The sequence below is a fragment of the Ornithorhynchus anatinus genome, chromosome 4 (genome assembly GCF_004115215.2).
Source record: "Ornithorhynchus anatinus isolate Pmale09 chromosome 4, mOrnAna1.pri.v4, whole genome shotgun sequence".
Lineage (NCBI taxonomy): Eukaryota > Metazoa > Chordata > Mammalia > Monotremata > Ornithorhynchidae > Ornithorhynchus > Ornithorhynchus anatinus.
In genome coordinates this window covers 41,038,761-41,054,355 of record NC_041731.1, presented here as the reverse complement: position 1 = coordinate 41,054,355, position 15,595 = coordinate 41,038,761, and the positions used below count along the sequence as shown (strand labels likewise).

The following is a 15,595-nucleotide window of genomic DNA, read 5'->3' as shown; positions in this document are numbered from 1 at the left end:
CATCTACGATTGTATTGCAGGTGATGAATCAATTAATCAAATTAATCAATTTATTAAACACTTACTATGTGCAGAACACTGTTCTAAGCACTTGGGAGAGTAATTTGCAGACATGTTCCCTGCCCATAATGTGATTACACTCTAGATGTGAGTGGGTGGGCCCTTTTCACTTATTATAATTACCATCATTATCGTCATCATCACTGTTCGATATAGCTGGAGAGCCTGCTGGATCAATCGATCATATTTACTGAGGACTTTACTCTCTGTTGAGTATTGGGAGAGTACAATATAACAGAGTTGGTAGATACATTCCCTGCCCATACGGAGCTTACAGTCTAGTGGGATCAATGCATAAGTATCTGGGTGAAAAACAGTATCAGAAACCTAGAAACAGGAAGATACCTCAAGAGGTCTTCTAGTATAGTCCCCTGCCTCCTGCCTAAAGCACCCAGAATGGAGAGTTGCCCCTCTGTGAGCCTGCCCTCTCCCTCTAGGGGGACTGTCACCCTGGAAGAAGGCTCTGTTTCCAATTACTCACTATTGATCGCTGGGGTTCTGCTGGCAGCTTCCATGCACAGTCTTCCTTGGTGGCCCTTTTGGGAGTGCCTGACTTAGTCTTCCTGGAGAAAGCTTCTTTCTGCTTTTTATACACTTCCTGCAGCCTTCGACTTCTTAGCTCGAGGGCTTTCAGTAAAGATTTCTTCTCTTCAAGGTGTTTTCTCTTTCTCTGGGCAATTTGCTGATTCATGAATTCCTGCACCTCTTCTCGGGTGTAGCGATGGGTGGGGCCTCTGTTTATCCTCTTATTGGGTGGCTGGAGAATATTCTCTTTCCAGCATTTCTTCCATTGGGCTTTGCCTCCCTTGGGGAATCTACCTCTCCCTTCAGAGAGGTCTATTCTCATCGCTGAGGGCTGGGGCCTACAACTTTGAATGGGTTCTCCAACCAGTCCCTCCGGAGGACCTTTTGGGATGCTGGGCTGTACTCGCCCGCTCCCCGCACCAGCCGGCTTTAGAAGAAGGAGATCACCCAGCACCTGCTGGGCGTTTCTTGGCAGCACATTCCTAGCAGACTGAAGCAAACCTGGTGGGTCTTCAGGAACCATTCGTCCTCTAGAAGCGGGCCTGTCCACTGTGGGGCTTTGTGGGACCTGAGATGAGGTTGGCATCTGCTCAGTTGTTAGGACCCTCTCCACTTTCTCTGTAAAAACATTCCCACAAATCCATATTTCCTTGTTGCAATTCAGAAAATAAGTACGTGGCACTTTTCTTTCCAATCAATCAGCCAATCCATGGGATTTATCGAGTGCTTACCATGTGCACTAAATGGTTGGGAAAGTATTATCGTTATCATCAGTGGTATTTATTTAATGCTTACTATGTGCAGAGTGTGCTAAGCGCTTGGGAGAGTACAATAAAATGGAGTTGGCAGAAACAACCCCTTGCCCACAAGGACCTTACATTCTAAAGGGAAAGGTAGACATTAAAACAAATTTTGGGTGATTAAAGCATACAAATCCATGTGGAAGGGTGGCATAGAAGAGAGAGAGACTAGAGGAAGGTCTCTTGGAGGAGAGGTGATTTTAATAAGACTGAAGGCAGGTAGAATGATGGCCTGTAGGATAAGAAGGCAGAGGGAGCTCCAGGCAAGAGGCAGGACGCAGCGTAGGGATAGGCAGTAAGATAGAGGAGATTGAGGTTCGATGAGTAGGTTGGTGTTAGAGGAGCAAAGTGAGCAAGCTGGGTTATAGCATGAAATCAGTGAGGTAAAACAGGAGGGGGCAAGGTGATTAAGTCTTTTAAAGCCAGTCAGTTTGATGCAGAGGTGGATTGGCAACCACTGGAGGTTCTTGAGGAGGGAGGAATGAGGAAATGTGGACCAAACTGCTTTTTAGGAAAATGATCCAGGCAGCAGAGTGAAGTAATTGCCAAATGCCACCAGGTACCTGATTCCTTCTCCAGGACCCTGTCTTCTGCAGGGAGCAAACACTCTAGCTGGGGAAATGTGGGCAAAGGACCAAGCAGAAATTTGGCCAGCTCCTGTCCTTTTCTCCATGCAGAAGTGCCAATTGAGTTCACATCTGAAATGTATAAAAAAACGAATCAACCACAAACCTAATTACTCTATGATTTATTTTGACCACTCAAGTTCTAACTGTCTTTATTTTTTTAATCTCCCTCATTAGAGTGTGAGGTCCTTGGGGGTAGAAACTGTGTCACTCCTTCAGTCTGTATTTCCCAAGTGCCTAGTACAGTGTACTGAAGCAGGCGCTCCATAAGTGGTCCTACTCCTTTTCTGCAGGCCTAAAAGGATGTTCAGAGTGACCCATAGAGCATATTCTGAAATTTCCAGTTCCTCTCTTTGCACCCTCACCTCAGCAGTTAGCCAACCTGGTTCTGAACCAAATAATAATAACTGGTGTGTGTTAAGCACGTACTATGTGCCAGGCAACGTACTAAGCGCTAGGGTAGATACAAGACAATCAGGTAGGACACAGTCCCTGTCCCACAGAGGGCTCACAATCTTCATCCCCATTTTACAGATGAGGTACCTGAGGCACTGAGAAGTTAAATGACTTGCTCAAGGTCATACAGCAGACAAATGGCGGAGCTGGGATCAGAACTCAGGGCCTCTGACTCCCAGGTCTGTGCTCTTTCCACTAGGCCATGCTGCTTCTGATGTGGTTCCACAATGGCAGAGCTAGCGTTTACTTCAGCAGAAAAAAAAACAGCAGATGTGTCATCCCCACATAGTGCTTCTTCCTGGTGACCAGGTAATAGTAGTAGTATTTATTAAGCACCAGGTGACCAAGTAAAAGCAGTAGTATTTACTAAACACCCACTTGGTGCAGGGCACTGTTCCAAGGGCTTGGGAAATACAGAATGAAGACGTGATATGATTCCAGCCTACTAGGAGCATATATTTGAACGGGAGAAATATGAAAAATATTTACAGCTTAAGTGGTCAAAATAAACTAATGAATAAGAATATAAGTGAGTGCTAAGATTGGATATAAATAAGTCCATAAATGTTAGAATTGACTGGTGGGTGAATACAGCTTTGGGTAGACTTGGGTGAGAAGGGATTTTAGGAGGGGGACATATGTGGGAGAACTATGGTCTGTCAGTTGGGGGAGGAGTGAGATCCTGAAGAGGAGCAGCATGGGCAAGAGGGAAGAGGCTAGAGGTAGATACAGGTAGAACTCTGGCTTGGGAGAAACTAAGAGAACCAGATGGAAAATCGCAGGTGAAGAAAACAGATAGGTAAGGAATGAGTTGGTGGAGAGCCTTAAAGCCAGTGGGGAGGAGGTTTGATGCAGGAAGGCACAGGAAGAAAGTGGAGTGTTTTGAGCAGAGAAGAGGTGCAGGCTGAGCAATGCTTCAGGGCTATGATCCATGTAGCTACCTGTAGTATAGAGCAGAGTGGGGAAGAGGCTGGAGGCCCCTCCCATTCCTTGGCTTCTCCCATTCTGAATCCCTGCTTATTGACCCTTGAGGCATTTGGCCCCACATCCCTGCTTTTCTTATAACTCATTTTACAGCTGGGGTGGCCCCCCAGCTCCTCAGCTGCCAACCCTGGGACTGCTGCAGTGGTGGGGACCAGAGTGAGGGAGGAGGCCTGAGAGATGACCACTGCCTCCTTCAACCAATGATATTTATTAAGCCCTTACTGTGTGCAGATCCCTGTACTAAGTGCTTGGGAGAGTACAATATACTAGAGTTGGTAGACATGGTTTCTGCTCTTAAGAATCTTACAGTCACTAGTCACAGTCAATTAGTGACTGCAAACTCCTTGCCCCCCAACAATCCTGCCTGGGCCTCTACAGCTGGGCTGGGCCCAGAACACCTCTGTAACCTAATAAAACAGTCGCTGAGAAAGCAAACTGGAGCTTTAGGTTCAAAGAGGTGTTTGGATTTATCTGGGGATGTTAATTATCCATAATAACCCTGACCTTCTTTTTTATGGTATTTAAGCACTTACTATGTGCCAGGCACTGTACTGAGCACTGAGAGTGGATTAATTCATTTATATTTATTGAGTGTTTACTGTGTGCAAAGCACTGTACTAAGCGCTTGGGAGAGTGCAATATAACAGTACACAGACACAATCCCTGCCCGCAATGAGCTCACATTTTAGATAAAAGCTACTATAATTATAGTACTTGTTAAGCGTTTACTATGTGCCAAGCACTGATCTAAGCACTGAACAGTCCCTGTCCTACATGGGGCTCACAATCGTAATCCCCATTTGACAGATGAGGTAACGGAGGCATAGAGAAGTGATTTACCCAAGGTCACCCAGCAGACAAGTGGTGGTACAGGGATTAGAACCAGGTCTTTCTGACCCCACAGCCTTTGCTCTACCCACTAGACCATGTTCTCCCATCCTGTGTGTTATTCAGAGTGGCCTGGGTAGGAACTTTGAAGATGCCCAGAGCCAGTGTGAATTTGTGACCTCTGGGAAAGCTGGGCATTTGTATTTATTTTCTTCCTGTGAAGCACGGGCCTGGGAGGGTAGGGAGGCTGGGGGTGGGGGGGTCTAGGGAAGGACTGGTCAGGGAAGATCAGATTGTAAACTCCTTAATGATAGGGAGGATGTCTTTTACTTCAACTGTATGTCTCCCAAGTGTATCGTAGAGTGCCCTGTACATAGGAGGTCCTCCATCAATCCTGTTGATACTGATAGGCTGGTCAATTTTTGCAAGGATACTGTAAAAATCACTTGATGCTTTACAAACCAAGTCTCCCCAAGCCCTCTCTTCTCTCCCCGCACAAGCCGGCTTCCTAGATCAGTCACTGGAACCCAGCAGGCATTCTCCATATGGCTGTGTTTTCAAAGAGATGAGACATGGGTCTGCAATTCAGATGGTTTCCCTTTAAAAACACGGCCATCTCCCAAGACTCAGAGATGTCAGGACTTTCCTAAGGCATCTTGGGCCCAATGGACTGGAGGAGATAACAGGAGGGTTAATGGAAATATAATTTTATTTTTGACGATTTCCCCTCACTGGAGTAAACTAATTTGTTTTTAAACTGGCAAGAGTCAGCAGGATACAGAGGAGGAGAATCAATGTCTGCTACCAGCTGTGGACAAACAAGGAGCCTCACAGAATGCAAAAATAAACGATCCACCACATTCCAGGCACAAATTAGTTTTCTTTAATAAATGTTGTCACATAATAAACAACATTTATCAAGGTTTTACTTCATAATTTCTGATTATATTCACTGGATGCCAATACCTACACAAATATCATTATAAATACATTCTCAATAGCCCTCTGCCATAGACTACACACATACACACACACACACACACACACATGCATGCACACACCTTGCCTTTGAATTTCCACATTAACAAAGTCTCAAAAGGCATTTTGAAAGAGGGATTTGTTGACTGGGATCCCTGTCATTTTCTAAAATAATTTTTGTTAATAATAGTTACGGTATTTGTTAAACACTTACTATTTGCCAAGCACTGTTCTAAGCGCTGGGGTAAATACAAGGTAATCAGGTTTCCCATGTGAGGCTCACAGTCTCAATCCCCATTTTACAGATGAGGTAACAGAGGCACAGAAAAATTAAGTGACTTGTACAAGGTCACAGAGCAGACAAGTGGCAGGAACGGGGATTAGAACCCACGACCTCTGACTCTCAAGCCTGGGTTCTTTCCACTAAGCCACACTACTTCCCTGTTAAGCTCTTGTTAAACTCTTACTTTCTGCCAGGCACTGTATTAAGCATTGGTATAGACAAAAGGTAATTGGGTTGTACACAGTCCCTGTACTATAATGGGCTCACAGTCTTAATCCCCATTTTACAGATGCGATAACTGAGGTCCACAGAAGTGAAGCAACTTGCCCAAAGTCACAGAGTAGGCAAGTGGTGGAGTCAGAATTAGAACCCAGGTCCTTTGGACTTCTAGGCTCATACACTATCCACTAGGTCAAGCTGCTTTTCTGTCATGCAGAAGATTTTCCCATCACCAATGTAAAGGGGTTCCACCCAGCAATGACAGATGGCTGCTACTGGGAGACGAGGGTGATCTCGGGAGAAACTACACATCTCTTTGGGCAACAGACCAACTTAAGGAGCCCACTATCATTGTTCACACTGGACATCTTGGCTAGTAGGTTCAGAGCACACTCATCACACCCCTTGATTCTAGAAGAGAGCCTTAGATGTGATTTGTATACCCATTTGGAATAGCGGGTAGGCTGTCAAAGTTGAATGGGTGGGAGGAAAATGCTCTTGGGAAACCCTGGCTTGTGATGGGCCCTTCATCAGCTGGAGTCTAACCAGGTTTCTTCTGGGTAGAAAGTTCACTTAAAATGTAAATCCAAAGTCACCCAAAATGGCTGAGACTTTCAGGATAAGAAGGTGTCCTCTGGGTCTAGACTGTTAACCACTCAAAAGTCAATTCAATAGCTTTCCCAAGTAATAATTTTTGGAATGGTTAAAAAAAATATTGTGAATTTCTGGGAGTCCAAATTGTAAAAAAGTCAGTTTGGCCAGTTTCCCAATTTACTGTCCCGTAACAGTTGCAGTGAGAACTGTGTAGTCAGTTTCTGGAAGCAACCAACAAAACAGGAATTAACCACAAATCAGCCACATTACCTTTCAATCCAAAGAGTCTCAAAAGATTTACCAAGCTGTACCAAGATTTTTCAGTCTCATTTTACCCGTCGTTATAACATGTGCCAGTTTTGATGTTTAATTCCCTTCTCAAATCCCTCGTTTCCCCCCTCGCCCCATCTCTTGCCCCTTCTGACCTGCCCCCATTTGTTTTGTTTTGTTGCCTGTCTCCCCCATCTAGACTGTGAGCTCGTTGTTGGGTAGGGATTGTCTCTATCTGTTGCCAAATTGTACCTTCCAAGTGATTAGTTCAGTGCTCTGCACACAGTAAGCATTCAATAAATATGATTGAATGAATGAATAAAATTGAAACCATCAAGTATGATCTCTCTGAAATATCCCCTGCTCCTCTCGAGTCCCTCTCTACTCCTGCCCCCTCTCCAATTCTCCCTTCTTTCCCAGCATTATCTCAAGAGGAGATCTTCTGCCTCTTCTCAAAATCTACCTCCTCCACCTGCGTCTACCTCATTCCTTGGCACTTTACCCGCTCTCTTCTTCCCTTCCCAACCACCACTGTCAACCTTTCACTCTCCAATGGCTTCTTCTCCACTGCCTTCTTCCCCATACTTTCAAACATGCTCATGTCTTTCCTATCCTAAAAGCCACTCCCTTGACCACATAGCTCCATCCAGATGTCGGCTCATTTCCCTCCTATCATTCATCTCCATACTCCTTAAGTGAGTTGTCTATACCCACTGCCTCCATCCACTTCCTCTCCGCCCCTTCTATCTGGCTTCCATCCCCATCACTCCACAGAAACTGTCCTCTTAAAGGTCAACAATGATCTTCTTGCCAAATTCAATGGCCTCCATTCCAACCTAATCATCCTTGACCTCTCAGCTGTCTTTGACACTGTGGCCCACCCCCTTTTCCTGAAAACATTATCTAATCTTGGCATCACTGATACTGACCTTTCTTAGTTCTCCTATCTCTTTGGCCATTTCTCCTAATTCTCTTTTTCAGGCTCCTCCTCTGCCTCCCACCCGCTATGGGAGTCCATCAAGGTCAATTCTGGGTCCTCTTCTATTCTCCATATACACCCACTCCTTTGGAAAACCTATTCAATCCCACAGCTTCAACTACCATCTCTAAACAGATGATTCCCAAATCTAGCTCTCTAATTCTGACCTCTCTCCTTCTCTGAAGTTTAACATTTCCTCCTGCCTTCCAGGCATCTCTACTTGAATGTCCTACTGACACCTCAAACTTAACATGTCCAAAGCAGAACTCCTCATCTTCCCACCCATAGTCTGTCCTCCGGCTGTCTTTCTCATAACTAGACCACTATCCTCCCTGTCTCACAAGCCCACAACCTTGGGGCTATCCTTGACTCATCTTTCTCATTTAATCCACATATTCTGTTACCAAATCCTCTTGGATCTATCTTCGAAACATCGCTAAAATCTGCCTTTTCCTCTCCATCCAAACTGTTACTATGCCAATCCAAGCACTTATCCTATCTTGCCTTGACTACTGCATCAGCCTCTTTGCTGACCTCTCTGCTTCCTCTTTCTCAGATTTCAGACCTCCCTTGATTTCAGATTCACATCAATCCTAGGCATAAAGGTCTCTTGGGATAAGGTGATAGTATTAAAAGTCTCCCCACTGGGGAAAAAAGACAAGGTCTGGAGGGGCATAGAGAGGAGCAAAGGAAGGAGGAAAGGGAAGACAGAAGGCAGTGCAACTTAGTGGCCAGAGCACGAGCTTGGGAGTCAAAGGATGTGGGTTCTAATCCTGGCTCCACCACTTGTCTGCTGTGTGACCCTGGGCAAGCCAATAAGGGTAGCAGCGTGGCTCAGTGGAAAGAGCCTGGGCTTCGGAGTCAGAGGTCATGGGTTCGACCCCCGGCTCTGCCACTTGTCAGCTGTATGACTGTGGGCAAGTCACTTAACTTCTCTGTGTCTCAGTTACCTCACCTGTAAAATGGGGATTAACTGTGAGCCTCATGTGGGACAACCTGATTACCCTGTACCTACCCCAGTGATTTGAACAGTGCTCTGCACATAGTAAGCGCTTAACAAATACCAACATTATTATTCTCTCTGCCTCATTTACCTCATCTATAAAATGGGGATTAAGACTGTGAGCCCCAGGTGGGACATCCTGAACCCCAGAACTTAGAACAGCACCTAGAACACATAGTAAGTGCTTAACAAATATCATTTTTATTATTATTATTAGAGAGGGGTGATTAAGCCAGCCTACAGTATTCCCACCGTTGCCTTCTGCAGGGGTAGGTTTACCAGCACTGTTGCCAATAAAAATAACAACAACAATTATGGTACTCATTAAGTGCTTACTATGTGCCAGGCACTGTACTAAATGCTGGGGTAGATACAAGGTAATTGGGTTGGACACTATTCCTTTCCCACATTGGGCTCACAGTCTAAATCCACTTTTTCTAGATGAGTGAACTGAGGCACAGAGAAGTGAAGGGGCTTGCCGAAGCTTAGAGAGCAGGCAAGTGGCAGAGTCAGAATTAGAACCCAGGTCCTTCTGACACCCAGGTCCATGCTCTATCTACTAAGCCATGCTGCTTCCCAACACTGCTACTGCCACCTGAGTGGAATCAGCAGAGGTGAGGGTGATAGGTAAGTCTGAACTGGACTTTCCCAATTCAGTCCCAAGAGAGAGATGGAGAAGCAGGATGTGGAGGTGGGAGAGGCCATTGGAAAGCTTTTCCTCTAGTCTTCTGTTTCCCTGCTGCCCCATTGAGGCCACCCTGACCAGAAGAGGACTATTAGTGGGCCTCACCCAAGGCCTTTCAGGTGGCGTGCCAGAACCCTAAAGAGAGTGACCATTCTGCCCAAATTGAGATGCCAGGTCACTTCTTTCAGAACCACCTTTGAGAGCTGGAGTCAGATTCTGACCTTAAGGAAACCTTAACAACTCTGATACCTCCAAGTCGATTTCCCTCTAAGACCAACCAATACAGTTGCCCTTCTTAGGGGCCAGCCAGCCCATATAAAATAATATTTCTCATAAATCCTGTCCCTTCCGTGTCTGGTGTTCAACTGGGTCGAAAATGCATCCTTCATCTGACATAATCAGGGGTCTACTCGATTGACCCTGAGAACTAATTAAAGTCAGAATGAAGCCTCCTGGCTCTACCTGGCAAAAACCACTAGGTTTTCACTAAGTTTAGGATTAACATTAAGTCCAATACCTGAGACAATCCACCTTTCATTCTGAAATTACAATAGACGTTAGCTATTTTTTCATAGTTTCCTAAAGGATTGTCCTATAGCTATCAAATAAGTAAATGAATCATACTGGACATTTTTTTTTTCCTACTGAGCAGTTTAATTTCAATTAATTTTAAAGAGAATTTTTAATCTATGAAAACGTATTAAGTCTCCAGTGTGCATGTCAAAGTTCCGGAACAGGCTTAATCTATTATAAAAGATGCAAAGCTAGAAGAAATAATCTTAAATTATATATTCTGTTCCATTTTTGCTCTGTACGGACAGATGAATATTTTACAACTATTGTGATTTAATTTTTTGTTAACTACAGCAAATTTATAATTCATCAAATTCCCAAGCACTGTGGCTCTGACCTCTGACCTCCAATTCATCTCTTTTTAGACCTGCTCTGACTTCATCACTGACAGAAACTAATGGCCAATAAAGACACTGTGACACTGGCAGTTACAATGATGAATGTTTCACATGGCATGATCTTGTGACCTAGTCTCAGAGGAAGAGCAAGCCATTTTTCAAGTTATCCATTAAAACAAAAAAGGGGCAGGGGAGGGAAGGAGAGAAATGATTTTATATTTTGTGCATTTTAAATAGTGCTCCCCATACCCTGACAATATGTTCATAGCACAGTATTTCATGAAGATGTCACATATTCAGTGGATTTAATACACACGAAAAAAGGACTACCAAGTTAACTTTTTCCTCTAAAGCTTTAAAGACCTACCGTGTTCACGAATAACAAGTAGAAGAAAAAAACAACATTCCTTTTAGTGCTCTAAGAACTAAAAATTCCATTAGAGACATGAAGATTAATAATAATTATAATAATAATACTGATCACAATAACTATGGTATTCAAATGTTCTAAACACTGGGGTAGACACAAGTTAATCAGATGGGACAGTCCATCCCAACTCATTTCTTCAAAACATGAGGTTAAAACCATCATTTTAGGATCATTTACCCGAGACAGGCTAACCCTTGCATGAAAGGACTAAGAAAACACATTCTAATGAAATATTATAGATACTGTGTCCTTTTTAGAAGACACACCTCCCTTCCTTTCAAGGCAGTTTAGTATCGCCAACCCGTTTTATAAGTGAAAAAAAGGACAACTTGCCCAAAATGAGCTTCCGGGAGACGATATCAGAACCCCAATTCCACCTGGGGTAAAGAGGCTTCCTAATAGCAACAGATAGCTTACTGTTTCCTGATCGAATGGGCCCATCTGTTCCAGTTTTACTAGGCCCAGAAAAGCAGATAGCTTGGCTGAAGGTCACCCGGTAGGGCAGCGGGAAGCCTTCTGCTCTAATGGCTCCATCACACCCATTTGCCCATCCCACACGCTAAATCCTCTCTTCTGACACATTTACTCTTCGACCTCAAATCATTTTCAAAATTTACCTTGGTCTTTCAGGGTTCTTCCAAGGGCCGATGACCTGGGTGAACCCTTCGTGTGGACAGCATGATGGCTTTTGACTGCTTTGATTTTTTCTCTTGGGCCTTTGATGGGGAAGAAAAGAGGAGAAGCTTGCAGTGGCACTTAAAGAAAAGTGGAGATTCTGGGTCTCTTTCCCATCTGCCAACCAAGATACAACATTCCTAGGTGCCAAGGGAGGCAGAAGCAGCCTTCCTTTCTGGACATCCACACAAAATAGACTCAGGTTTGGGTCCCTCATTTTATCTAGGCAAACTCCACCTTGGAGACTGAAGGGCTTAGTACAGTGTTTTGCATATAGCAAGAGCTCATTAAATACGATTCAATGAATGAGTGAAAAAATGGCACAAATCTGAGGATCTACCTGGGGGATGTTTATCGGTCTCAAATCAGGGAGTTTTAGTAATAATAATAATAATGGTATTTTTTAGGCGCTCACTATGTACCAAGCACTGTGCTATGCGCTGGGATAAACATAACGTAATCATATTGGATAAAATTCCTGTCCCACACCAAACTCACGGTCTAAGGAGAAGGAAGATCGAATATTAAACACCATTTTGCAGATGAGGAAACTGAGGAACAGAGAAGTTAAGTGACTGACTGGCCCAGGATCACACAGCAGGCATGTGGCAGAGACAGAATTAAAATTCAGGTAATAATAATATTAATAATTATGGCATTTTAAAGTGCTTACTATGTGTCAGGCACTTTACTAAGTGCTGAAGTAGATACAAGATTACTGGGTTGAACCCAGTCCCTGTCCCACAAGGAGCTCATAGTCTCATTCCTCATTTTACAGATGAGGAAACTAAAACCCAGAGAAGTTAAGTGACTTGCCCAAGGTCACACAGCTGACAAGCGGGGGACCTCGGATTAGAACTCAGGTCCTCTGACTCCCACACCCATACTCCTTCCACTAGGCCATGCTGCTTCATTTATATTAGATTCCAGATAGAATCTAATTTAAATGAAGATTCTGTTCAGCTGATGACTCGTTTTTCCACAATGCTCCAGGGCTGTAAGGCCTATTCCTCTTTCGATATAAATGTGCATGACACTTCCATACAGAAATGCATTGTGATGGTAGGCTAGGCTCTTACATTCACCAGAATTGCTTCACCATGCCACTCCATCTGGGCAGACAATGCCCCTCTCACTCTCAAAAAAAAGGTTAACAAGGAGATTAAAATGCAGACACTTTAGAAAATATAAATGGACACAGCCAGTAAATTATGTGACTTATAGATTGAGATCACAGAATGAACAATAATTGCCGATGGTATTACGCTAATGGATCCTCCAGAATATCTACAGGTAGGGGAAAAATGGCTTGTAAATTGGTCAGATGTCACTGGGATCTTAAATGGAGCCATTAGAAATGGTCAACAGTGTTTAAGACTGAGAGGCAGCCTGATGGAAGGGGGGGGGGGTGCAGCCCACTGGCTATTTGGAGAGCAGATAATGACCAAGAGCACATTCAATCAGAGATGAATGTAAAAGGGAAAAGCACCCGCCACCATCTTTGTCCATTTATAAAAGGCAAAGCAGGAGGGTTTCTTTTGTTAAAAAAAAAAATCCTGGTAAAGAGGAGAACGATCCAGGGCACAGTGAGGCCTACTTGAAGAATCAGGGCTGTGAATAGCATACTGGCCTTTCAATGAGTGAACAACAGGATTTTTCTAGGGCTTCCTGACACCATGGTAAGACCGTGTTGCTACACTGCCCTTTCTTTCCTCCCTCTTCTCCCACAGATTGCTTTTTCCTTCTACTCTAACCTGCAAAACTCCCCTTCCCTTCCTACCTCTCTCTCCCCAACACCTGCCCAAACTGGTCTTTCCTCCTGCTCTCCCCCTTCAAACCCCTTGAAATTCCAGTCCCGCGAACACCAGCCCCACCCTCCCTCTCATTTGGGGCTGGGACCATTGTTGAAAAGTGCTCACCATTACAATTGACTAAAATCAGCCAACCAATTGTATTTATAGAGCACTTACTGTGTGCAGAGCACTGTACTAAGCAATTGGGAGAGTATGCTATAACAGACACATTCCCTGCCCATGAGGAGTTCTCTTCCCATACTTGAAAATGTCTTTATTTCAGATCATTTCACTGATATCCCTCCTCATCCCTCCCTACAGCATCCCAATTTGACCTTTGGTCCCGGTCGTCCCTACAGTACTTCTCACCATGGTAAAGCCGGACGGCTCCCAAAGTCTCAGAAACCCTGTTCATACCAGGCCGCTCTTTACCCATTTTCCTTTCCTGAAGAAACGCCCCTGGTTCAAACAAACATTTTAGATTGGGAATCTAAAGGGAAGAGATGATGGTACACAATGCTGCATCCTCAGGAGCCACGCCTACCTGAAGTTTGGGTTCTTGACCCACAGGTTCCATAGATGCCAACATTCCAGTTTTCAACTTCTCCTTCCGCACAGCACTTCGGTTTTAGCTTTACTGCACTGAAACCTAGAAGAGGGCCAATATAAAATCAATCAGTGGCATTTATTGTTTACTGTGTGCAGCACACTGTACTAAGTGCTTGGGAGAGTATAATACCTTTGGTAGTACCCATCCCTGCCCTCCAGGATCTTACAGTCTAGTGGGGGAGAGAGACATTAAAATAAGTTACAGATAGGATAGCAACAGAGTAGAAGGATATGTCCCTAAGTGTAATGGCAGTGGTGTATCTTGCTGCTTATTTGGTGTGGACTCAAAGGCAATTCAGGGCGGGAGTATCAGCTGGGGAAGTGAGAAATTAGGGAAGACCTCCTGAAGGAGATATTATTTTAATGTGATGTTGAAGGTGAGGAGAGTGGTTGTCTGTCGAGGGGCAGGAGGAAGGAGATAAGGGAATGTGAAAGTCCTTGGGGCTTATTTCAAGGGACCCCTTTAAAGAGGCTCCCTTTATGAACCGGCTAAAAGAAAAGCGGCTCTCCTGTGGATGCTGGTGTGATGGTAAGTTCAGCAACTAATTTTAAAATGGGTCAGAAAAAACTGGGGGAAATACAAGGGTGTGAGATAAATGATTACTTTTTAAGAGGAAGTGTACGTGGAAGATGGAGCTGGTCTGGAGGACAATAGATCCTGATCCCTGTTAGGATTTTGAGGAATGTGGATTTTTAAATCTATATCAAATATCAGTGAGTCATGCTCGATAATCTCCGATCTTTTGATCCCATCCACTTTACTCAAGTCATCTTGCACCCTTTAACCACCATACCCAAACTACCTTCCCTTGATGACCAAATTGACTCCCTCAACTCCACCCTCTGTACTCATCTCAACACACTGGCCTCCCTATCTCTTCATAGATCTCAAACCACTAGATTACCTGGATTACCCTTAGAGTCCACTTCTTTTGCTCCAGTTCTTGAGCCAAAGAGTACTGCTCACAGAAATCTAGATATCAGGCCAACACCATTCACCTCAAGTTCATCCTTCAGTGCTTTAACTCTGCCCTCTCCTTTGCATGGCAAAATTATTTCTCCATCTTTATCGACACCCATGCCCATTACCCTTGCCTGTTATTCCAGACACTTAACTCCTTCCTCAAACCCCCAGCCCCCACCGCCTCCCCAATCCCTTGCCCCTAATGACCTGGCTACTTTATTTGAATAAAACTGAAACTATCAGGCACGAGCTCCCTAAAATCTCCCCTGCTCCTCTCCAGTCCCTGCCTCCTCCTGCCCTTTTTCAACTCTTCCATCCTTCTCAGCAGTTTCTCAAGAAGAGATTTCTTGTCTTCTCTCAAAATCCACTCCCTCCACCTATGCATTCACTCCATCCCTTCACACCTTAACAAAATACTTGCCCCCTCCTTTTTTCCCCCACGCTGACCACGATCTTCAACTGTTCACTCTCCAGTGGCTTCTTTCCCACTGCTTTCAAACATGATCGTCTCCCCTTTCCTAAAAAAAAACCCTCCATTAGCTTCACAGCTCCCTCTAGTTATCACTCCATTTCCTTCCTATCGTTCCTCTCTAAACTCCTTGAGAGAGTTGTCTACCCACACTGCCTCAAGTTCCTCCCCTCCAATTCTCTTCTTGACCCTCTCCAATCTGGCTTCCATCCCCTTCACTCCACAGATACCACTCTCTCAAAGGTTACCAATGTTCTCCTTCTTGCTAAATCCAACAGCCTCTACTCCATTCTGTTAATCCTTGACAATTTAGCTGCCTCCAACACTATCAACCACCTCTTACACCTGGAAACATTATCTAACCTCAGCTTCACTGCCACCATCCTCTCCTGGTTCTCCTCCTATCTCTCTGGATGCTTATCCCCAATTTCTTTTGCAGGCTCCTCTGCCTCCC

The 15,595-nt window shown here is 44.4% G+C and overlaps 1 protein-coding gene across 1 annotated transcript in view; it reads right to left on the bottom strand.

The window, feature by feature from the left end:
- Positions 1–15,595, bottom strand: part of LOC103171325 (centrosome-associated protein 350-like) — an 81,427-nt gene that overhangs the window by 49,538 nt on the left and 16,294 nt on the right. The window contains exons 4-7 of the mRNA XM_039911972.1: positions 13,644–13,748; positions 11,249–11,347; positions 1,949–2,083; positions 542–1,203 (exon numbers count right to left, since the gene is read on the bottom strand). Of these exons, the coding sequence (XP_039767906.1) occupies positions 542–1,203; positions 1,949–2,083; positions 11,249–11,347; positions 13,644–13,748 (1,001 nt within the window). The remainder of the gene's footprint in view (positions 1–541; positions 1,204–1,948; positions 2,084–11,248; positions 11,348–13,643; positions 13,749–15,595) is intronic.